The sequence below is a fragment of the Acanthopagrus latus genome, chromosome 3 (genome assembly GCF_904848185.1).
Source record: "Acanthopagrus latus isolate v.2019 chromosome 3, fAcaLat1.1, whole genome shotgun sequence".
NCBI lineage: Eukaryota > Metazoa > Chordata > Actinopteri > Spariformes > Sparidae > Acanthopagrus > Acanthopagrus latus.
The window spans coordinates 2,121,292-2,145,646 of record NC_051041.1 but is presented as its reverse complement, the minus strand read 5'-3'; the positions used below and the strand labels follow the sequence as shown (position 1 = coordinate 2,145,646).

The 24,355-nt window shown below is 43.4% G+C and overlaps 1 protein-coding gene across 2 annotated transcripts; it reads left to right on the top strand.

Moving 5' to 3' along the window:
• Positions 1 to 2,423: 2,423 nt before the first annotated feature.
• Positions 2,424 to 24,203, top strand: eno2 (enolase 2). Of its 2 annotated transcripts, none has more exons than XM_037093265.1 (13): positions 2,424 to 2,526; positions 11,375 to 11,460; positions 12,845 to 12,940; positions 14,197 to 14,255; positions 14,881 to 14,950; positions 15,786 to 15,919; positions 16,735 to 16,826; positions 16,954 to 17,084; positions 17,467 to 17,664; positions 17,744 to 17,945; positions 20,512 to 20,620; positions 20,723 to 20,781; positions 23,082 to 24,203. In XM_037093265.1, the coding sequence occupies exons 2-13, from the start codon at positions 11,376 to 11,378 to the stop codon at positions 23,149 to 23,151; spliced, it is 1,305 nt and encodes a 434-aa protein (XP_036949160.1). In that variant the 5' UTR covers positions 2,424 to 2,526; position 11,375; the 3' UTR covers positions 23,152 to 24,203. The 2 variants fall into 2 exon arrangements, with proteins under 2 accessions (XP_036949160.1, XP_036949161.1); XM_037093266.1 differs by lacking the exon at positions 2,424 to 2,526 and adding an exon at positions 6,529 to 6,599.
• Positions 24,204 to 24,355: the final 152 nt, after the last annotated feature.

The following is a 24,355-nucleotide window of genomic DNA, read 5'->3' as shown; positions in this document are numbered from 1 at the left end:
ACCTGCTCCTGACGTTGACCTACAATTATACAGAATAATACTGTTGTTAGCCATTGACTAGCTTCTCCATGGGGAACAGTGAGCTAGCCTCCTTTTTAGCTAGTTAGCTGCTAGCTACATGACACATGGTCCTGTGTGTTCCCGGGGCGAGGTTATGAGCAGTTCACAACACAACAGGAGGATTCATGTCTGTGAACAGATTACTAAACTGTGGCTCATTGGACCCTCGGACATAGATATACTTCCAGTCCTTGCTAACATCTTCCATTTTGTTTCAGTGGCAGTCGTCTCTTAGCAGAAGCAGCTGGTCCATTAGAGACATCTTCCTGCACAGATGATTTGTACCTACATCGACCTACCTACATTTTAAATAGCTTCTGAAAACCTACTTTTAGGTCTGCTTTTATGTGAAGGCGTCTTTCATTCCTTTTTCCTGCTTAGTCTTTTCATGTTTCTAATTCCCCCCTTGTCTTTTTTTTTTATCGTCCTTTTCCGCTTTTATTTATTGTCTTTAATCTATGTATTGTCTGTCATTCTTTTTACAGCTCGTAATCTTTTTATCTGTTCTTAGGTCCTCTGCTGTGATGTCGTCCTTTATTGATTTTATACTTTTTAACCCTTTTATTCCTTTAACCTGTATTGACTTATACTGACTTTTTGAGGTTTTTACATTTTCTGTTCTGCTTTCTTGTTTAAACTTCCTCATGTTTGTCTTGACTGTTGTGTGTTTATCCCGTGTTATTTTTTCCTGCTCTTGTGTGATCATTAAATCACTTTGTAAACTCTGTTTTTATTCCTTGTTTAGATGGCAACAGAAAGATGACATACATGGTGAGATCGGCATTGCTGTGGACAGGTTGTGGTTTAACTTCATCAAATAAGTTGAGGCAAATTGAAATAATATAACTCTCTGAAACGGCAAGAAAACAATTTACAGTTCACTATATCAGGCTGAGTTTTGTCATATTGCTTTGTTAACTGTAGCTGCAGCTCCTGTGGGGCTTCAGTGTGGATACAACTGCTGAACGCTGGTTTTGTGCTCTGAACAGGTGCGTCGATACAAAACCTGGCAACCTCTCTGTGCTGAGTCACTGTGTCCAGCTCAATTTGTCATCTTTTATTTTTATTTCTTGTCATTTCTTCTCAAATGACTCACAGGAGACGTGTTGATTGATGAGGTGGTTATATTTAGCCCCACATTTATCAAGGCTTTATGCTAAGCTAGGCTAACCATGCCCCACTCCAGAACACACAGACATGAAAGTGATATCTGTCTTTCTTATCTCACTATTTGGTAAGAAGTCACATAAGCGTATTTCCAATTAAATGTTTTAAAAACAACCTTTGTAGTGTTTTGTTGACTTGACGGCTGTCGGCCATCTTTATTCAAGCTGTTTCTTTGGTTTTGTGAGTAGAACGATAAATAAATCAACAGTCATGCTTAGACCAGGATCGACTACAGGTGAAGGGCCTAACAAAGTCGGCAGAAAAAAAACGGAATAGATGTTAAAACACGGTGTTGATGTTACAGGCACTCTGACAGCAGCTTTACTCCACCTACATCCCTACAATGTTGTTGTGATATCAATATTCGTCGAACTGTCCTTGCTAGTTACGCAGTGCTTCTGAGGGAATTCAAAATATTAAGATACGTATCATGTGTGGCGATATATCCTAAATTATAGAATGGTAAATAAATTAACCATCAAGCTTCTACCTGGATCGACTACAGGTGACGAGGCTAGCAAAGTTGGCAGAAAAAAAGAATCTGAATAGACGTGAAATCATGGCGTTGATGTCACAGACACTATGACAGCAGCTTTACTCCACCTACAACCATAGAATGTTGTTGCAATATCAATATTCGTCACCCTGTCCTTGCAGTGCTTCTGAGGGAATTCCAAATATTAACATACGTGTCGTGTGTCCCGATATATCCTAAAATATAGAACGATAGATAAATTAACCATCAAGCTTGTACCTGGATCAACCACAGGTGAAGGGCCTAACAAAGTCAAAAGAAAAAAAGAACCCCAATAGACATTAAAACACGGCGTCTCCTCTGCTTTTGAATGGCTTTCTGCTGCTGCATTGTTTCAGCGCTCACACACAAACACACACTGGAGGAGCATCATAATGTCTGAGTGTGGTGTTGGAGGATGGATTATGTAACTGCATATACATCGACTGAACCCCACTGCAGCACCGGAGAGAGACGAGCGGTCCTCCCTTCGTCTATTTTTACCTCCCGTGACGGCCGACGAGCCTCTGCACCCCGTCCTTATCCCTTCATCCCACCCCTCTGTCCGTCTCCTCCTTTTTAATTAACCCTCCTTCTCTCCTCCTCTTCCTCTCTTCATCTCCCCTCTGAGTCATCTCCCCTCCCCCCTCTGTCACACATCTCACCCCCTCCCTCCCCTCCTGTTTTCCTCTCCCTCCTCCCTGCTCTCTCTCTCTCTCTCTCTGCCTCTCCAGTATTTTCTCGGTCGCCCTGAAAGGCAGAGCACACACACACACAGGCGGCAGGTAAAGACAGGAAATCCTCTCTTCCTCTTTTCATCCACATTAGAGATGTTGCAGCCGTTGTTGTTGTTGTTTGTTCTCTCTCTCTCTCTTACTGTCTGGTGTTGGTTGGCTGCTGGAAGGATGCAGGATGATGCGGTGTGTGTGTGTGTGGTGTGTGTGTGGTGTGGTGTGGTGTGGTGTGTGTGAGAGACAGAAATGATTCAGATGTAGGTGTAACTGCGTGTGTGTGTTTGTGTGGTTTCGCTTCATGTAAAATGGCTGTCTTGTGTATGTGTGAGAAGAGACAGGAAATCATGTTTGTGTGTGTGCGTGTGTGTGTGTCGATTTTGGGGGTGTGTATGTGTGAATGTGATGTTGCTTCATGGCTGTCAAATGTATGTGTGTGAAAAGAGGAAGCAGAAGATGTGTGTGTGTGTGTGTGTGTTTTTGGCAGCAGAGACATTACATGTGTGTACGAGTGGATCCTGCAGTCAAGTGTGTGTGTGTGTTTACAGTATGTGTGTGTCTATGTTTAGGTGTGTGTTTTGGCTGCAGAAATATTGTGTGTGTGTTTGTGTGTGTGTGTTTGTGTGTGTGTGATGAGACCAGGCAGTAAATTCTGGTCGAGTGCTCGGCATATCGAGAGTGTTCGATGGTGGATGTGTTGTTACATGGATGGCACAGCAATGTGTGTGTGTGTGTGTGTGTGTGTGTGTGTGTGTGTGTGTGTGTGTGTTTCACCAGCATAAATATTACATGTGTGTACGAGTGGGGCCTGCAGTCATCTGTGTGTGTCTATGTGTGTGTGATTCTGTTGCACATACTTCCAGTTGGATTTCTTGGAAAATGGCTGTGAAGTGTGTGTGTATGTGTGTGTGTGTGTGTGTGTGTGTGTGTGTGTGTGTTTACAGTATGTGTGTGTGTTTACAAGGAATAGCATGTGTGCGTGTCTGAGTGTGTCGCGACCAGGCGGTCAATCACGGTCGAGTCGTCGGTGTATTGATGTGTGTTCGATGGTGGATGTGCTGTAATATGGATGCCATTCGAGCACGCGTGTGTGTACGTGTGTGTGTGGACCCTCCAGTCAAGTGTGTTTGTGTTTACAGTATGTGTGTGTGTCTGTTTTGGTCGCAGAAATATTGTGTGTGTGTGTGATTTTGTTGCACATATTTTCAGGTGGTTTTCTTGGAAAATGGCTGTCAGGTGTGTGTGTTTGTGTGAGTGTGTGTGTGTGAGATCAGGCAGTCAATCACATCGAGGTCGAGTTCTCGGTATATCAAGTGTGTTAGATGGTGGATGTGTTATAATGGTGTGTGTGTGTGTGTGTGTGTGTGTGTGTGTGTGTGTGTGTGTGTGTGTGTGTGTGTGTTCTGCATACCTCCTCTTTGATTTTTTGGGGGGAAAATGGCTGTCAAGTGTGTGTTTGTGTGTTTCATCATGGAGCCAGTTATGGTCAAGTGTGTGTGTGTTTAATGGTTGATGTCAGGTGTGGGAATGTGTGTGTTTGTGTGATATTCGGTGTGTGTGTGTTTATGTGTGTTTTGGCGGCAGGATTGTTGAGTCAATTACGGCCGAGTCCTCGATATATCTGTTTGTGTGTGTGTGTGTGTGTGTGTGTGTTTGATGTCTGCATCTTTGGCAGTGTGTGTGTGCCGTGTGGGTGGATGTGAAGTGTGTGTGATAACTGTGAGTTGAAGCTATACGTGTGTGTTTGTGTGTGTGTGTCTATAATGTGTGTGTGTGCAAACCTGGAGAATTATTAGCATGTGTGAGACTGCTCCACTTCCTCTGTGTGTGTGTGTGTGTGTGTGTGTGCGTGTGTGTGTGTGTGTGTGTGTGTGCCATACGTGCACCGATCAGCCTTCTGTTCCTCCTCTTCATCCCTCCATCTCTCCTCTCTTCTGCAGCCAAATAGGGTCATTTAATTATTTATCTCTCTCTCTCTCCTCCCCTCTATGTCTCTCTATCTCGCTCGCCCTGCCTCGTTTTCACTCTCCTCCCTCCTGGCCATTCTCTCTCTCTCTGCATATACTTATTTTTAAACCTCTTTTTCCTCCTCCCTCTCTTCCTCTCTTCCTCTAACCTTCTCCCTCTCTCCATCCTTTACCTTTTCTCCTCACGTACATTTATCAGGACTCGTTACGAAAGAACGATTTTTACAATTTTCAGTCCACTGATCCGTTACCGACTCTTAAAATTATGACACCCGTCGTTCGATCTCACCTAAACTGAAATTAAGTCTGTGGTGATTTATTGAAAGTGGCTCAAATTAATTATATATATATATTTTTTAATAGATTATTACTTTTGGATAAATTATTTCTGATGTCAAAGTAAACGGCACGTTAAGTCTGTTTGAGGTGAGTGACGTGAAACTCAACATTGTCACTAAAATGCATATATTTGTTTTTAAATGAGAAACTGAGAGGTTCAAGTTAATGTGCAGAATAATTCAAAAGGAGAAATGAATGATTATTTTATTTCAGAATAATCTGTCGGTTAATTTCTCGATTAATATGTTTGTTGTTTGTTTGATAAAATGTCAGAATGTTCTGAAAAATGTTGTCTAATATCTTAGATGTTGTCGTCAAATGTCCACAACACAAAGATAATTTAGTCTATTTTGTCATAGAAGAGGGAAAAAAATAAAAGTAATCAAATTTAAGAAGCTGGAATCAGATAATTTTCACTTTTTCTCCTTTAATAATCACTTAAAACGACCAATCAACAATCGAAATAGCTCCAGTGGAGTTAACTTTGAATTCCTGATCAGTTTGCGATGATGCGATTAAGGCAATTTATCAATTATGGTGCCATCGTTTCAACCCAAATGCTACAATGAGCCCATAAATAATGCAAATCTTAGGAAGTGCAGGAGTGGAAATCACCAGCGTTATTTAATTTGCTATTTATTGCCGATATGTTTAAAATTCAGGTCATGACTTTCACTAGAAGTAGTTTTCTATCTTTTGCTCGAACTTCCTCGTTAGGAAAATGTCCACGTCTGCAAGCTTTCTCTGTAAAACATGGAGAATCTCTTTGACATCACCCAGAGGTGTCTGAAGAGCCGTCGTGAAGTGTCTGCGTGGCTGAAACTTAAAATGGGTGAAGAGGTGGAGTGTGTTGGAGCTGAGGCCGGCAGAAGGAAACCTGGTAGATGACAGGTTGCTGCTAACTGATGCTTAAAACACCTACGCCCGTAATTATGCATAGCAGTCAGGGTTCATATCATTTGAATTCATGAGTAATATAAAAATCTGCAACTCGGTATCATGCAAAACAGTGTAACGCGGTCTCTTCTGTGGTGAATTTAACATCCAATTCTTCTGTAAGATCACGCTCACATCAAGATAAACTGATCTTTAGTGTGTAAAATCTGTAAAATGCCCCTTTAATGTTTAAGAGATTCAGCATCTCAACACATCGTTTATCTACGACCGGGCGATTTTCCATTTCCTGCGTCCTCAGAGAGACTGTAAACATAATGATTACGTCCTCTCCTTGCATGCCTCCATCCCTCTCTCTCTCTCTCTCACCTCATTCACTCTCTCCCTGGCTCGCTCGCCCACTCACGTGTTTTTTTTTTTTTTCCCTAGTGCTGGTATATTTTCTGCTGAGCACTGCAGTCTCTGGTAGGTGTGGTGTGGTGCGTTCATGGGTGTCCTCCCTCTCTGCTGCTGCTGCTGCTGCTGCTGCTGTAGAGCTTACGTAACTCACAGCACCAACAGGGCGAGAGACACAGACAGAGATGGAGAAAGACAGAGAGAGAGAGAGGGGATGGAGATGGAGATGAGGGTGAGGAGATAAAGTCACTGAGGTGGTGACAGATTGGATAAGAGGAGCATGTGTTTGATTCATACGAGATGAAAAATGTGCAGCTGATGTTGAGAGACAGTTTGCTGGTGTCCTGCGTTCATGACTGACATTCACACAGCTGGAGGTGGATGAAGTGTTCATCCATGACTGAAGAAACCGACCCACCAAACCCACGGCAACGCTGAAAAAAAAGCTGCACTTGAACACACCACAAACATTACAGCAGACGGCCAACTTCCTCCAACTGCCCGAGAGGAGATACTGGTCTACACCACCAGGTGGCGCTAGATTATGTTCGTCGTTCGTATTCAAAAACTGTAAAACTGGATGTACAAAGTTGTGTTTGACATCATTTCCACACCTCTATCACTAATACTGACACCTCCAATCTGATAAAAGAGCTGAAATTGTTTCCAGTGAAGAGGCGGAGGCGAAATCGTGGATACGAAATCAAAACAATTGTCACAATTTGTCTGACCAAAGAATACAAAATACTACTAAAAAGTGCAGGAATGATGTATTTTGCACAATTCAGATATCAATATTAGGCAGCAGTGTACTGATCACTGTATCGCAAGAGAAATTTATATTTTCAGTTTTATTTGAAAGTGGATTCAACACATGCTGACTGAATCTTCGCTGCGCAACATATTTACTGTCGTAACTCCCGTTTTGTTGCTTTGAGGAGCAGAAACAAGAAAAACTGCAGAATTTCTGATGTAGAAACGGTTCGTGCGTCGTGTTTCCTGCTGCTCCACCCTCAGGAGGAACTGTTCTGCAGTACTCTAGGGTGGGGCTTCAAAAACAGCAACAAGAAAGAGAGAGAGAGGAAAAAAAAACCCCTATAAAATTAATATAGGCCAGTAGAGAAATTCACCCACGCATCAATCCCCTCGACTGTGTGTGGAAGTTTCTGTATGCTGGCGGCGAGTCAGCCACCTTATCTGCTGTTCTTTCTTTTGCTGAGCACCATTTATACATTCTGCTGACACTTTTATCCCTCTGTGACTTACAACGAGCGCAAGAACTGAATAAGCATAAATTTGTAGGTCGCCGGCGTCGTAATCGACCAACGAGCGAGGAGATGGGAACGAGGTTTTCCTGAGTCGCATCACGTACGTTAGAGGAGTGCTGAGCGAAGGAGTCAAGAGGACGGAGAGTGGAGAGGGAGGAAAGGCGAGGAGGAGGAGGAGGAGGAGGAGGAGTAATGTGATTTTTGTGGCAGGTTAAAAGGAAAACACAGCAGGAGATTTATGTCCCAGAGGAGGAGACGAGAGGTGGCAGAGAGACGAGTGAAGGAAATGAAATGTGGAACGTTTAAAGTCTTCAGGAAGGTGGAAGGTGTCGTGAGTCCGAGAGAGAGAATAAAAACATCATATATTACACAGATAGAAGAGTTTTAATTTGTTATACAGTGTTCATCAGAAGGAACAATCTTATATCTACATAAGACCATGACTGCGTCTTATCAGTCTAGACTGTTTAGCTGCGAGTTTCTAAATCCTGAAAGTATCAGCCGTCGCTCTGATATGATGATGGTATCACAGCTCTCATATTTTAGTTTTCTCTGTCCCTCACTATCGATGAAGAGGGTGCCAGCATTTATTTAAACGTGAAATCATTGTGGCATCCTAGTAGAAGAGGTTTACATACTTTAATTTTCAAAAAACAACATAATTGGTGGAATGTAGCCAATCAGACGGAGAGAAGGGCGGGGTCATGCCAAGCAAGGTAGTGTGATCTAAAATAACGCAGCTACAGCAGTACAAACTGTGTGTTTGCTGACAGACTGGAGTGTATTTATACTACAATAAATGTATAAACATATATAATTATATTACGCCATTTACATCCTGACAAAGACACGTTTGGTTTGAGTTTTTTCAAAAGCAAAATAGAGTAATCTGACCTCTTTACATACTAATGGAACTGTTCCATCAGTAACCTGCTGCTGTAACTCAGCATGGAAAAAGAAACCTCTAAATCACTGTACCATCAGATTGCAGTTTGCTCAAAGATCCGACTTAAAATGAACAAACCGTAAGAGAAGATGTGTCTCCGGGCGGCGACACGCCCTCTACTGTGAACCTCTGCTGCCTCAGTACAGTGACAGTTTTCTGCACGCTACCCACGAGCCGGATTTAGCTCCTCACAGATCGATAAAGTATTCATACGGTACGGAGACGAGGACGAGGCATAAAAGGCCCTTTTTTTTCTGACATATCGTTGCAGTGCTGCGTGCCTGGAATATCAATGAGGGTGAAGAGGGGGAAAACACCCACACACGAGATTAACACAGATGATAAGAGAAATGACAATACGACGGAGCTCCTGGTGTTTCGGAGTCTCGGTTCGTGTCCGTTAATGATGTCAGGCCGCTGAAAAAATTTAAAATACATCAAACAGAATTAATTCTGTTTTAATCTTGTGATGTGGAGCAGTTCTGTCACTGACAGAACAAGAGGAACACGTCCTTTCATGTTGATAATTATAAGTGAATCTGATGAGGGGCTGGACGGTGGAATGACTTTTTTTGTTTTGGACATCAAGCAGCAGCACACAGTCGCTCTTTAATTTAAATCCATATCTGATTTTTGGCCCTGAGATCAAACCCGACCTGAATGTGTCGTCACGTCAACGCAGCGGTTCAGAAATGTGTTTCGCCAGCTCTTTAAATATACATCAGTCAGTTTGAGTCTTAACTTTCTCTTAAACCAGCAGTACATTCGTTTTGTAATTCAACTCACATTAAGTAAATGTTGACTGGAGATTTAATGACATCACCATCATCACAAAAATGAAGCCATGCTGGCAGACTGGCACCATTTCTATCTGCTTTTACGTGTACGTTATTGATTAATGAGTCAATAAACTCATGTATCATCCTGTTTTCTCGATAGTTGCTCCTCTGAGGCAAACAGAAAGTGATCATCTTAAACTTTAAGTCAATAGTAGCCAGCTAGCTCACCTTCAGTTGGGGGATTTTCTTAAAAAAATCTGCTGTAAAGATTTTAGTCGTGTGTAACTCGATTTCCTCGAGTCGTCTGTGTAAACAGGAAGTGACTCTGCCATCACAACCTGTAATATAACTGGCAAAAATAACAGTTTTATGGTGCCAAACATCACATTTTACTTTTATTATAATTCATTTGTGAGTGAAAGTTTGACTAAAATTCAGAAATCTGCGTTTCAGAGGCAGTAGTGTTCATCCGGTTCATGAAATATGATTATTCTAACGAAGCTCACAGGACGTTTTTAAACTCTTTCCAGTTTACGTGATGATTAAACAACATTTTGCTCTCATGATGGAGAAAAATCCTCATTTGATGGCTGACCGAAGTTTATTCATTGAAGTTTTTAAAAAACTTGTTATGTAAGAAGATAAGGGGTTGTCTTACTCTTGTGATCACAGACGTTGATCTAAAAATCCATTCTGAAGCTGTTCTCTGAATAGACTTCCAAATAAATGACAAATATAGCAAAGGGCATCTTACATTAGCGTTAAACATCCGATTTTAGTAACGAGAACCTGTAGAAGTTTGTGGACGACAGGTCCAGAGAGGTCTGAACTGAACAACAAGGGAACTAGTGAAACATTAAAATGCAACTCGGTGCCACATAAAACTGTAAAAAGGCGACTTATAATCCTGTAAACGCTGCTCGCTCCTCGGTGGAGGGATTTCTGCCTGCACGACTGGTGCAGCCGTGCACTAACCTACTTAGGGCGAAAGCTCAGATGGCAACCGGAGATGCATCTTTCCTGCGTTGGCACTGCAGGATTTTCCGAGCCGAGTCTCCCGGGAGCGAAGACGCAACATCGGTAAACAGCAGTGATTTAAAATAGAACCTGCAGTGACTGTGAGGCGGCACCAGGGTCGGACTGATTTCTGAAACGTACCCGCGAAACGGCTCGTCGTTTCTTTTTCTTTGTTTAACCGGATAGAAGTCTGAGAGTGCAGAGAGGATTTCTAGAGTCCGTCTGTCCTGAGGTCATCAGAGCAGGAAGCTGATGTTCTAGCTGATTATTCCCAGCTGACTGGATGAGGAAACAGCATTTTGTTGATTAAACCATCATTAATCCAGCACATATTTTGTTTAAAGGGCAACTCCACCAATTCTAGTGAGCTCACAGGTCTTGAGTGAAGCTGCATGTGTGAAAAAAGTAGTATGAAGTATTTTTGTGGCTCCAGAGGAGGAAGCTGCGAATAATGAGATGTCACTCAGTGGCTGAGTTGCATTGTGGGTAATGTGGGTACCAAAAGCAGTCCAGTGAACTCATTGCAGAGGATTTCAGCAGGTGATCCTTCGTCAGGCAGAAGATCAACAAAGCCACTTTAACTGTGCCACAAATTTCACCTTTGTCACTTTAAAAGCTCATTTTCAAGTCGAGATGTGAGTCGTGTGTTGTCTCCACATCAGCAGCACCAGTGTGACGCAGAAAAGTGTTTAAAAAAAGCTGAAAATCACAACACGTCTGGTCATATCGTCAGCAGAAATCATGTGAAAGGAGTGAAAGCAGCTTTGTGAGGTTGGAGGTTTCGGTTACGTTAAACAAGACGACGTCACTCACGCGTCTGTTGTGTCGTCTTTCTTGTTACGTATGTTGTGTCCTCAGTGTGTTCTGGGCTCGTTCACACCTGGACTCACAGCTCTCCACTTTGTGATGTGATCACCTCGGACGTTAACGCAGACACAACGTAAAGGAGTCACACAAATCGGCTCTGATACAACACAACACGGTAGTTTTGGTTGTTAAAGTAAAATCAGGCAGATTTCAGCCTGGATGAAAGTGAAAAGATGCATAATTTACTGTTTTACTGCGACCTGCAGTGTGTGTGTGTGTGTGTGTGTGTGTGTGAGCTTTGATTTTCACGGTGAATCTGACGTTGTGTCTCGGCTCCCCTGACAGGTCGTTACGTGTGTGTGTGTGTACAATCTTTTTTACCCCTGTGAGATCTCTACGTTATTCTTTTCTCCATCATAACTGTCAAAAAAGCAGCGTGTCTTCCGAGGCCGTCGTAACGAAGCCTCTTCTCCTCTCTGTGTCTCTCAGGATGTCGATCGTCAGCATCGTTGCCAGGGAGATCTTGGACTCCCGGGGAAACCCCACTGTGGAAGTGGACCTTCGCACGGAGAAAGGTGAGCGCCGCAGAGGAATGAAAAACAACATGCTGCTCCCCCCTCGTGACGATGTCTGCTCAGATTCATCGTGTCAGGAAAGCGTTAAGAAAGCTCGACGGAGCAACAGCATCTCTGAATCGTCCCTGACATCAGACGACCTTCATTCGACCTCCGTCCAGATCAATCAGCTCTCAGCTGAGGCTGAGACTCGTTTTGTAGACTGAAGATAGGCAGTAAAAAGGATGCTTTCATTATCCCAAATCAAGTGACATTAAATTCAAACGATGAATGAAGCTACACTCAAATTCTGGGAAAAAAAATTGTCTTACAAAATCCAGACGTTTGAATCACGTAAAGCCAGAAATACGTGAGAGAGGATTCTTGGATTAAAGTCATGCATGGCTTCATATGTAACTGCACCAGGAGTCACATGTCTGAAAAACATTATTCTATTGTGAATTTGTTCGCCACGATGACTCCATGTTTTTAAGGTAATATTGTGTTGACATGACGCGTGTTCCTAAATACAGCTTGATTCCATGGGCCTGATTTCTAGATGAGTTGACATTATTCACACAATTTAAAGTGACTATGAGGAACATTTAAGTGTTAATGAAACAGTCTCTGATTCCTCTGATATCACGTACAAATACTCACCGAAACAGATCTTTAAAACATCAGGCGCTGGTGTTGTACCGCTTTTGTCCAAAGGGGGCGCTGGAATCATCACTTCAAGTTCCCTGTAATTAAAACAACACTGGAAAGAGAATAAGGCATTTAAAGTGTGTCTGCATTAATCTATATAATTAACAGTTCAGGTTAAACAGCAGAGAGTAAAGCAAACACTGTTTTATTTCACTGAATCATCAGAATCCTCGGCACAGTTCCCCAGAATCTTTTGGCAGGTAGCGCAGCGGGTCGCCTCTCCTCCTCCTCCTCTTCCTCCTCCTCCTCTTCCTCTGAGTAACACCCAACACGGTGACACCTTCAGATGGAAGCTGAGAGTCGTTGTCATCGTGTCTCCCTGTAGCACTTAAACTTGGCTACGCGAGTTGTTTGCAAACAGTTTTTTAGTCATCTCCTCCCTCCGAGCTCCGCGTTGCCTTAGAGCTGAATTTCTGCCCAAAGATCGTTATCGTCCACGGGGAGTTTTTTTACTTCCTGGCTCGCGCTCAGAAACACACGAGGTGAATTGTAGTTGTTATTGTTGTTGTTGCCATGTGTAGATGCGTATATATGAAAAAAATCAATTAAAGGATGCCGGCAGTCATGTGTTGGCTGAGTGGGTTCCTCCTACTAGATTTCTTTACCTTCATTAATGTCATGATCACGGTCCTGCTCCAAGATATAAAACTGCTGGTTAAATTTTTAATTCTCTGTCTTCTCTGTGTTCGACGTGCAGGTCTGTTCAGGGCTGCGGTGCCCAGCGGAGCATCCACAGGGATCTACGAGGCTTTGGAGCTCCGAGATGGAGACAAGAGTCGCTACAAGGGCAAAGGTACGGAGTCGTATCATCCGCGTATTTGCAAACATAAAGATTTTCAGCTACAACTCCCATGATGTGGCGACAGCACGATATTCAGCTGAATGCCAACAAACGTACATGTTGTTTTCTCTCTGATACGACCTTTAAAATCTACCTTTTACTGTCCAGTGCAGTAGTTACTTATCTAAGCTGGTGGACCAGAGGCTAACGTGGAATGCTAACGCAATCTTTTGGCGCTTTTTTTGTTGAAAGTCACGCCACATAGCCGCAATGTTCTGACTCTGGGTTGTTTTGCTGCATGTCGTGTTCTCTCTCTGACCCGATATCCTGTCTGCCTCAAGATATCAGACCAGACAGGCCCTCAAGACTGAAACGCCAAAGAAATAATCCAAAAAACAAACAGTTACTGTATCTAGTGAAGCTAGTGGACAGAACTTTATTCTCTTGCATCGTTAAGCTAATTGAAAACGTGGCTGACAGTGAGCTCGTGGTTACCGTTAGCTTGATTCCATGGACTTGATTTCTAGATGAGTTGACATTATTCAAACAATTTAAAGTGACTACGAGGAACTTTTAGGTGTTAATGAAACAGTCTCTGATTCATCTGATGAGTATAAACAACCTGTAACAGCAAACAGCTTTCATTAACTCCTGTCCGATCACATATATCACATATATTCTCTCGATTACAGCCTTTAAAATCTACCTGAGTTCACCTTTTACTGTCTGGGGCAGCAGTGACTTATCGAAGCTGGTGGACTAGAGGCTAACATGGAATGCTAGCACAATGTTTTTTGGCACTTTTCTTGGTGAAAGTCAGCCGCCAATGTTCTTGTCTGTTCTGACTGGGTTGTTTTGCTTCATGTCATGCCCCTGTCCTGACCCGATATCCTGTCCGCCTCAAGATATCAGACCAGACAGGCCCTCGAGACTGAAATGCCAAAGAAATAATCCAAAAAACAAACAGTTGCTGTATCTAGTGAAGCTAGTGGACCAAAGGCTAACGTAGCTACAAGCTCTCTGCTGAAGGCTGATGTAGACGCAGAGCAACATTGTCGTCCGGTAGAGTTGTCAGTGTGTTCGTGTCCTCTCGATGAACTAAAGTCTATAATGGTCTTTAGTGGCAAGATCCTCGATTTTTCAAGAAAGTTGTGAGAGGTTAAATACCCACCAGGAGTCAACCACAAGGTCTTCAAGCTGCAGCTGCGTCTGACATCTCTGCAGGATTTCAGTTTCTCTTCTCCTGATTTAACTTTTGTCTCTTCCAGGTGTGTTGAAGGCGGTCGGGCACATCAACGATACTCTGGGACCGGCGCTCATAGCCTCTGTAAGTCACTGAACTGCATGAATTTTAGCAAAACTTTTGGGGGATTGTTTTGTTTTCCAGGTTGTAACAAGTTTACAAAAAGTGATGTGTGTTTTGCTGAAAGTTAAACTGGAACTGGATTTTTCTGGCTCCGGTAATGTAGAAGTGAAGGTTACAAACTCACCGTCTCCACAGTCTGAGCTCAGATTGAATCAGTCGGTGAAGCTGGAAAAAAAAAAAGTCCATTTTGTGACTTTAAGCGTGAACAGATTGGACGTTGAATAGCAGGTGGAACTCACTCGATCGATGTGCGGATGATTATCACATCTGGACTGAACGACAGGAAGCTGTAAGAATAAGATAAAATTATATCAGTGATGCTGGAGAAAAGTGTGTGTGTGTGTGCGACAGAATGATTCAGATATCTGCAGCAGTGCATTCTGGGTAATCTCATCCAGTAGAAGATGTTTTACCGAGAAATTAATTTTGGCGATCAGTCAGGCGGGAAACAAAAAAAAAAACAGATGAGCTTCCTGAATGTGACATTAGAGACGGATCGGTTCTGAGCTCACACTCCAACAGAACTCTGATTTCTGGCGATGAATAAACAAATTAAAGACGATGAAGCTTCGCTGTGTGTCCGCAGGGCATCAGCGTGGTGGAGCAGGAGCAGCTGGACAACATGATGATCGAGATGGACGGAACAGAAAACAAATGTGAGTCCAAAACGAGTCGTGACGACCTCAGCGGGAGAAAACCTCCTCGTTCCAGCAGCTCAGACTCTCTCATGAAGTCCAAATGTTTTCACCACGACAGTCACAACCAGAGGCATAAAGAAACAGACGGAGCGAACAGATCGCTGCTCCAAACACAAACTCACATCCTCCATTAATAAACACTCCGTTTGTTTATTTTAATCTACGATCAGGCCGACGAGTCGTTTCAGGCACAGAGGGATGAAATTAATCAGCCACACAGAAGAAACCTGGTGGTGTTGTGAACAGATTTTAATTCACTTTTTGTCCATGCAGCAACACATCGAGGTTATCTCCTTGTACAGAGTTCAATCCTCCACTCATAATGTTGTATAAGGACTGGAAAATAGAGAAGTTTGGTAAAATAAAGATCCTTTTTGTAAGATTCTCGATCCCAACTTGCAGATGGCATCTTAAAAATCCTGAAACCGGAAAAATGTTTAATGACATTCATAAATTATCTTAAAGATAAAAGATTTAAACTACATTACCAACAAAATGCAGCCATGATATCATCAGTAAGTTCTTTGAATTCTTACTAACTATTTAATGACTTTAAAAGTCTTTCCTCTCATTAAAATGACTGAAATCCTTCCAACAAATTTGTGATGGTTGGAGAATTTAAATCCATCACCTACAGGGGAGACATGAGAAGGGAATATAAATATATATACACACATGTAAAAATAAAAATAGATTCTTCTGGCCTCTCCTTGTTTCCTCTCCTCTCTTGTCTTCTGGAGTTGAACAATAAATACTGAGTTTGTTATTTTCTCACCTGTGTTTGTCACCACAGCTCAGTTCGGGGCGAACGCCATCCTGGGCGTGTCTCTCGCCATCTGTAAGGCCGGAGCAGCAGAGACAGAAGTCCCGCTGTACCGTCACATAGCCGACCTGGCCGGAAACACAGAGCTGGTGCTGCCGGTTCCTGTAAGTCTAAAACTCACACCTGCACACCTGCACCACACCTGTACACCTGCACACCTGCACCACACCTGTACACCTGCACCACACCTGTACACCTGTACACCTGCACACCTGCACCACACCTGTACACCTGCACACCTGCACCACACCTGTACACCTGCACCACACCTGTACACCTGCACACCTGCACCACACCTGTACACCTGCACACCTGCACCACACCTGCACACCTGCACCACACCTGTACACCTGCACCACACCTGTACACCTGTACACCTGCACCACACCTGTACACCTGCACCTCACCTGCACCACACCTGCACCTCACCTGCACCACACCTGCATTACACCTGCACACCTGCACCACACCTGTACACCTGTACACCTGCACAGAGACGGCGTTCAGAGGGCTCACACATCAGGATGAGCTGCTCATCTGACAAACAATAACATCTGCACAGAGACACAGAGATTAACGATCAGCTTTAGATTGAAAACATTAGTTTCCTCACTTTAACATATTTAATGATGTCATGTTTGAACTGTAACAGAGTCTGAAGTGATGACGTCACACTCAGAGTGTTGTAGATATGAGCTACAGATTATTGAGCGGCTAAAACTTGTCCTCGCTCCTTGTTTCCTCTCCCGTTCTTTGTCCTTTCTGTGCCTCTTTTCCTCTTCTCCTTTGTCTCCTTGTTTAATCTCTTCTTCTCCTGTCCTCTCCTTGTTTCCTCTCTTCCTCTTCTGTCATCTTCTTGTCTTGTCTCCTCTCTCCTCTTCTTGTCTCCTCTCCTCTCCTTGTCTCCTCTTCTCTTCAGGCCTTTAATGTGATAAATGGAGGTTCCCATGCAGGTAACAAACTTGCCATGCAGGAGTTCATGGTCCTTCCTGTTGGCGCCGAATCTTTCAAGTAAGAGATCATCTCCAAAGCGAGTTAACATCTTTGTATTCCCGTCCCTCCTGCTGATGTTGGTCTCTGCCTCCTTGTCTCTCTCTGTCTCTCTGACGGCGTCCTCCTCCCTCGGTCCGACTCTCAGGGAGGCGTTGAGGATAGGAGCGGAGCTGTACCACACGCTGAAGGGGGTGATCCAGGAGAAGTACGGCCAGGACGCCACCAACGTGGGAGACGAGGGAGGGTTTGCCCCCAACATCCTGGAGAACAGTGAGGGTAAGGTTCTTCTTCCCCTTCTTCTCCTTCGTCTTCTTCTTCTTCTTCTTCATCTTTTCCTTCCAGTTCTTCTTCTTCTTCTTCTCCTTTTTTCAGATGAAAACACAACTACTGTCCTTTGCTGCTGTGGCCTTGACTGATGTTCAGTTGTTTTAACCTTTATATTAAACTTAATAAAACTATATTTTAAACTTTTTATTAAGATATTAGATTATTTTTTGCCTGTGAGTGTCTGGAGGAGGTGGAATCAGTTTTTCAGGCCTCAGTTGTGTCTGCAGCTGTTTATAGCCTGAGAGACGAAGCTCAGGGCACAGAAGTAAATAATTACATCATTATTTCTGTCTTCTGTTTCTCACCTTACGTCTCCTCTCTGCCTCCTCAGCTCTGGACCTGCTGCAGACGGCCATCGAGAAGGCCGGCTTCACGGACAAGGTGGTGGTCGGGATGGACGTGGCCGCCTCAGAGTTTTACCGCGACGGGAAATACGACCTGGACTTCAAATCCCCACCGGATCCGGAGAGACACATCTCTGGAGAGGAGCTGGCCGACATCTATCAGGGCTTCGTCAACAACTACCCAGGTGGAATTCTTGCTGATCTTTTTGATGTTGAGAAAAATTATCTTTCATTAACTTTTCACCTCTCTTCTCTCCGTGGCAGTGGTGTCCATCGAGGACCCGTTCGACCAGGACGACTGGGAGGCCTGGTCCCGTCTGACGGCTCAGGTGGGGATCCAGGTCGTTGGAGACGACCTGACGGTGACCAACCCAAAGAGAATAGAGAAAGCTGCCGAGGAGCGAGCCTGCAACTGCCTGCTGCTCAAAGTCAACCAGATCGGCTCCGTCACCGAGGCCATACAGGCGTATGTCTGCTTCCTTCACGTAAACATGATTAAATGTGATGAACAGTCAGTTATTCAGTGGCTGCTCTTCAGTTTACGTTACATAGTCTGAAGAAGAAGAAACAAATATGGCCGCCTCGGGCAGGACGGTGAACTTGGACGGGCCACAGAAGGTCGTCCATCTCAGCTGAGACGCCTATAGAGACACACAGCTGTTCTGCTACTGGGCACAGATGTGGACACACACACACACACACACACACACACACACACACACACACACACAGTCAGCATGTTATCAGTCACATCACTCATTACCTGTCAGCCATGTTGACCTTGTGCCGGAGAGGAGCAGCCACAAACAGACATTTACAGAAGATTAATGGAGGACAGGAAGTGACAGGAGGTTTTTAGTATGAAGATTAGCTGTCAATCAAATATATTGCTGCAGCCTCCTGGGACCGCTGTGTACACGTATGTCATAGATGTTGACACCTTCATCCCTTTTTATGCATCCTGTTCAAGGCTGCAACGTTTCCACCTCGTCATTCTGTTTAAAACATACAAACACAGATCGTTATCGTGACTTTTAGTCAAAAGAAGGAAATAATGGAGCTGAATTAACGTCTGTGTAAAAACACAAGATGTCGACGCTGTTACACGCCAAGCCTTTTTTCTTCTCCCAGATCTGTGCATGCTTTTGAAAAATCACATGCTGCGGCAGCATTATAACGGTGCTGTTGTAATGATGGTGTTTTGATCTTTGGTGGAGACAGAGTACCACAGTACCATCTCAGGTTGTTGTCATACAAGCTTTTTTGCTTCTGGAATGTTTGCATGCTGTTTGTGTGGCTTACTGTAAACAAGCAAAGCTGGTGTAGTGATTGGTCTTTTAACAGCAGTGTTGCAGGATCTTTCATGGAGAGTGTGTGTACACCGCGCCTTCTGTATGCTTCCAGAGCGCTGGCATGCTATCCAAAATCACATTGGGGTGTTATACCGCCTCTGTCTGGTTCAGTGCGAGAAAGCAATGAAATGATCAGCCTTTTTTATGGCAGTATTGTACAAATACATCTAAAACACAAGGTGCCTCTGCAACGGTGGCATGCTATCCAAAATCACAAGCTGGGGAAGCAATACAGTGATTCACTGTTAAAAAGCAATGTTGGTACAATGACGGGCCTTTCTTAAGATAGTAAAAATACAAGATGTCGCTGTTGTTTGATACACCGCAGCCTCTTTTGTTTTGCTTCTGAATATGGTGGCATTCTATCCAAAATCTTACACAGCAATATGGTGTAGATTTTCCAAATGTGTAAAAACAAAGGACACTTAAGTTGTTGTGTTACGTCACGCCTTTTTAAAAAAAATTATTCATCCTTCTGGAAAGGTGACATGCTATCCAGAATCTCCCTCTGGGCGCCGTTACACAGGCGTTGTTTGGTCCAGGATGCGTTGCGTCGAGGGCATGAACTCCTGTCTTGAATGTGTGTCATCAATCTCAGACTTAACAAAACGTCACTCAGGATTATGAAGCCATCAGTCATGACAGTGTGACTGGATTACAGCAGGAGGAGGAGAGAAAGATAAAATGATAGAAACAGAGCCGATGACAGTGAAGATGATGTATCGTTCCCGTCACACGGAAAAAACCTTCCCGCGTCGTTAATCTGATATATTTCCTCTAACAGCTCAGCCGGCACGAGCGAGGAAACTGAATGAAGGCTTGATCATTTTTTACAACCTCAGATTTGACCCCGAGGCAACAACCGCGTCTTAATTGTCATGTCGTTAGCTGGTTAACAAGACAGATGAGTTGCAGTTACAAATAAATCACGTTTAGATTAATTAACTTTCAGAGTGATCTCGTTAAGGAGACACACACACAGTCTGCACAGTGAGATCTGGGTGAACGAACTCGTTTTCTTCAGTGGTGGCTGATGCAAAAGTTGTAGGTTGTAGTGAATTTCAAGCATCAAACACTTAATTTCCTGCATTCTGTTGATATTTTTATGTGCATGTTTGTGCATTTTACTGCAGCAATTTCAAGTGGAATCATCTTAATTTATGTATATAACTGAAAACATAAATCAGGGGCCGTGATATGATTGTAAAGACGACTCCCAGAGGCTAAAAACCTGCACAGATTCTGCCAGGATCTCTCTCACGATTGATCACCTTTTGGTAGTTTATTCAAAGAGAGTAAATTTGCTATTTTATGTCATATGTCTTAATATGTCTTTAGCTGCAGGATGCTGATGTTGAAGCCCTGACATCTATCCAGGAAACTGTTAAGATGAATTTCTGCATCCCATCTTCTTGTCTGTGCTTCAGTTTGAGTTTGGAAATTCAACCATCGAACAGGAGACTCCTGACGTGAAGCAGAAGACTCTTGAGTTTTTGTTACGTGACCCATAAAATCAAAGAGGAGCTCTGAGGGTTACGGTCACGTGTTCACTGTGTCGCTCGCTGCTTGAAATAGTTTCTATCTTTGCAGCTTTACACTCACAACAACAGGAGGTGCTATTTGTTGTGTGATCGTCTTTGAATTTCTATAATTACAACAGTCTGTCTGTCTGTCTCTCAGGTGTAAACTGGCTCAGGCGAACGGTTGGGGCGTGATGGTCAGCCATCGCTCCGGAGAGACGGAGGACACCTTCATCGCTGACCTGGTGGTTGGACTCTGCACTGGACAGGTACGCGAACTTTACCCTCAGACGTTTTCATAATCCGACATTTCACAGTTCCATATTTTCTTTACCTCGTGCGTCAACATTTTCACTGCCTCTGTGCTGCAGATTAAGACCGGCGCCCCCTGCAGATCTGAGAGGCTGGCCAAGTACAACCAGCTCATGAGGTCAGTGTGCTGCTTACATAATCGGTCAGCCTTTCTCCTCAAACACACACAAACTTCCTCAGTTTATTTCACCAGTGAAGCTGAGGGTCGACTTGGTAATGTGATAAACGCTGATGTGCAGTCAAGCACCATGAAACACTCGGAGGAGGATCCACTTCACTGTCATCACATAAAGTCTGCGAGTTTGTGAGACTTTGAGGCAAATACATCGCTGACAAACAGACAGACAGGCCAATATAATTAATATATTTACATTTTAAACCTTTACTTCTTCATATTTCTGTATCTTGATGTGGTTAGCTTTTGTTTTTTTGCCCACACGAGTCAAGTAAAGATTCAATAAAGTCCTTGTGTAATTCCCTGAAGTCGGGTGAAGTCTGCTCCTGGACTCGAACGCACCTGCTAAGTCTGCAAGTACGGTGAAGTCCGAACATTTGAATGCAGCACAAGTGTCACAGATGGTTCTACCTTTCTATCATCTTTAAAAAAAATTTCCTCAAATCCACCCTGATGTGATCTTAGATTGAAATTCTGGGAGTTTGAAAAATTATTGACGCTTTTAAGGGGTTAAATTAACTCAGTAGTCAGAGCAAATTCTCTGTTTTACTCTATTTAGAAATAAAAAACAAACTATGTTCCCTCCACTACAGTTACACTTTAATCCCATTTTCTTTGGTCTTTTCATGCTGAATTGGTCAAAGAGGGTTGAAGGAACGACCTCTAATTTATGAATCATTTCCTGTTTATAGTCTCGTTTCATGTGATTACACAGCAAAATAAAATATAAATCAAAACGTAGCAGAGAGGGAGGAAAGACGGGACGACACACCAACTTTCAAAACCTGGTTTGGGCAACTGAACGCTTTCAGAAACCTGTGTGGAAGCTGAAAAAGATGACGGCAGCAGAGCATTTCTACTCGCGGCCCCGCCCATCTCTCAGGTGCAACCAGTTACCTTGACGACACACCTGTAGACTGAAGTGTCAACTGCCAGCGTCGGGTTATTTCTTCTCTCTGAGGAAAAGTAAAGACTGGATTTATGTGGCGCTCATTAACCGGACATCTTCATGACATCATCTCTTTAACGAGACTTTAAATGAACTTTAAGTCCAGGCTGTAAACTTTGTCTTTACACCATCTAGACTCATTAAAACCAGCCATGAAAAACGTCTTGTATCGTCTTTAGCTCAGAATCTGGCAGCAACACGACTCCTTAAGTGCCCCGCTCTGTTAGCGCTTAGCATCACAGGGCTAATTGACGTGACAGGCGACAGCAGCGCCGGTGTCACCCCATGTGTCCGAGCCAGTCAGCAGCAGGAGCAGGAGGGAGGAAGGAGGGAGGAGGGAGGAGGGGGAGGTGGAGGAGGAGGAGGTGGGATCGGCTCAGCGTTGTAATCCCATCGGACTGCTGAGGAGACGCGGGAGAGGTGGAGGGTGGAGAGACTTACAGTGGCATTAACCGGCGATAAACGCTAATCAGTGCAGCCGAGCGTGCACACGTGCAGACGCAGCAGAGAGAAATGAGTTATTTATACTGCAGAGCGTCGACACGCGGTGGCAGCTGGGAGACGAGATTTACTAAAGGAGTGTTCCACAGATTTATCGAAAACGTAGAGGAGACAAGCCACAAGTCAACCTCGAAGCATATCTGGACTTTTAGATCCTTTTGGTTTCAGTTCCTTTCTTTTCTTTTGAATAATAATGTGTGTTGTATTGTGTTTGATCCTTGAAAATCGCCCTGAGCATGTATTTGATCAAATACTCAACAGAGCACCAAATGTGTATCAATCCACCAGTGAAAATAGTCCCAAACTGTTGCATATCCTCTTGTTTGTTTGCTCTTGAAACATCTGAAATTTTATTTAAAAGATAAAACCAGGACTTGGCATCTCAGGTAGGATATAAAGTATTTTAGGAGGAGCATCTTCCCAGTATGCCTCTTGTCTTGATGTGAAACTATGACAAACTGAACTGATCACTGACTACGGCGTCTTCTCACGTTGTGATGTTTTTTGTGATATCTCTCTTGTCACAACACTGTGCTAATGCTCAGGTTGGGTTGAGGCACAAAAACCACTTGGTCAGGATTTGAAGAACGTCACAGTTCGGCTTAAAACACCTGTTGTGATCGTCACGATCTCTGATGTAGCTGGTCCGACTTCCCGTGGAGAAACAGACGGTTTTAGTCACCATTTAACGCCTGGAAATGTCTCCCAGTCTCCCCATGGGACGTGTTTTAAATACACGATGTGTATTGAAGCTTTAAAATAACTTTTCTTCTTTTTTTTCTCGTCTCTGCAGGATCGAGGAGGAGTTGGGCGACCAGGCTCGCTTTGCAGGCCATAACTTCAGGAACCCCAGCGCCCTGTGAATCTGACACAGACGAATGACTCACACACACACTGAAACACACACACACACACACACACACACACTTAAACTGACAGACACGACAAACATGGAGCGAGCCATGTCGAATGAAATATCACACAGATTAATGAAGAAACGAGCAAAAGAGCAAAAAAAAAAATAAAAAAAAAAAGATTTAAATAAATTAAATTATGCACTTACAGGCAGGGAGGTGATGCTGTATGCACACACACACACACACACACACACACACACACACACACACACACATATATAGAATACGCAGATGCAAAATGCGCTCACGCACATGCAGGGGAATATTATAAAAAAATATCGAATTTCTAAGCCAGACATGCACTGTTACTGTAGTTTTAAAGGAATAGTTCATGTACAGCCAGAGGACAGACCTGCAAAAATAAAGATTATTGTTGTAAAAAAAACAAAAAACAGAGAGATAAATACGTAGAGATTTAATAGATTAACGTAGACCGACGCACGCAACCGAAAGAGATACGTAAGATACGACTTTTATCACCAGAAGAGGACGATGCACTCGCAGAGACACACAAAGACAACAGTTTCAGGGACCGAGTGAAGAAAACAACAGCACTACACACACCTGAACACACACACACACACCTGGACACACTCTCACCTGGACGCACTCTCACCTGGACACTGAAGCACCTGCACTCCACCACTTCTGTCCTCCTCCCAAAAACTCTTTTCGTCCCACCTTTTTTCTTCTTCTCGTCGTGTCTGTTTCTCCGTTTCTGACCCTCTTCTTCCCCCCCGACGTGATTCTGATTCTTTGTCTTTTATGCTTGAAGTCTTAAAGAAAAAGAAAAAAAACAAAAAGAAAAAAAAAACTGAACCTCCCTCGACTCCCTTTGTTCCTTCTGTTCCTCCTGAATGTCGATAGAATAGCCGTGTCGAAAAAAAAAAAGACGAAAGAGAATTAAAAAAAAAAGAAAAAAGAAGAGAACGCTTGTCATTGAAAATAATGTGAAAATATGTGAAATAAAAAGATGTTAATTTACAATTTCAATCACAGCTGACTGGTTTGTGTCTGTGTTTCTTGTTACAACATGTATTACGGTAGTTAAATCTACAATAACACATCATCATTTATCATCTTATTAATATTCTGAAATAATAATCTAACCCTGCATCCATAAAGTTCCTAAAGCTAAGAAATAAATGTG

Bases quoted from the DNA above. Each gene is read 5' to 3' on its own strand.
- eno2 (XM_037093265.1), top strand. From the start codon at position 11,376: ATGTCGATCGTCAGCATCGTTGCCAGGGAGATCTTGGACTCCCGGGGA. The intron at 14,951-15,785 runs GTGAGTCCAAAA...TTGTCACCACAG, and splicing joins GGACGGAACAGAAAACAAAT to CTCAGTTCGGGGCGAACGCC. The intron at 20,621-20,722 runs GTACGCGAACTT...TCTGTGCTGCAG, and splicing joins TTGGACTCTGCACTGGACAG to ATTAAGACCGGCGCCCCCTG.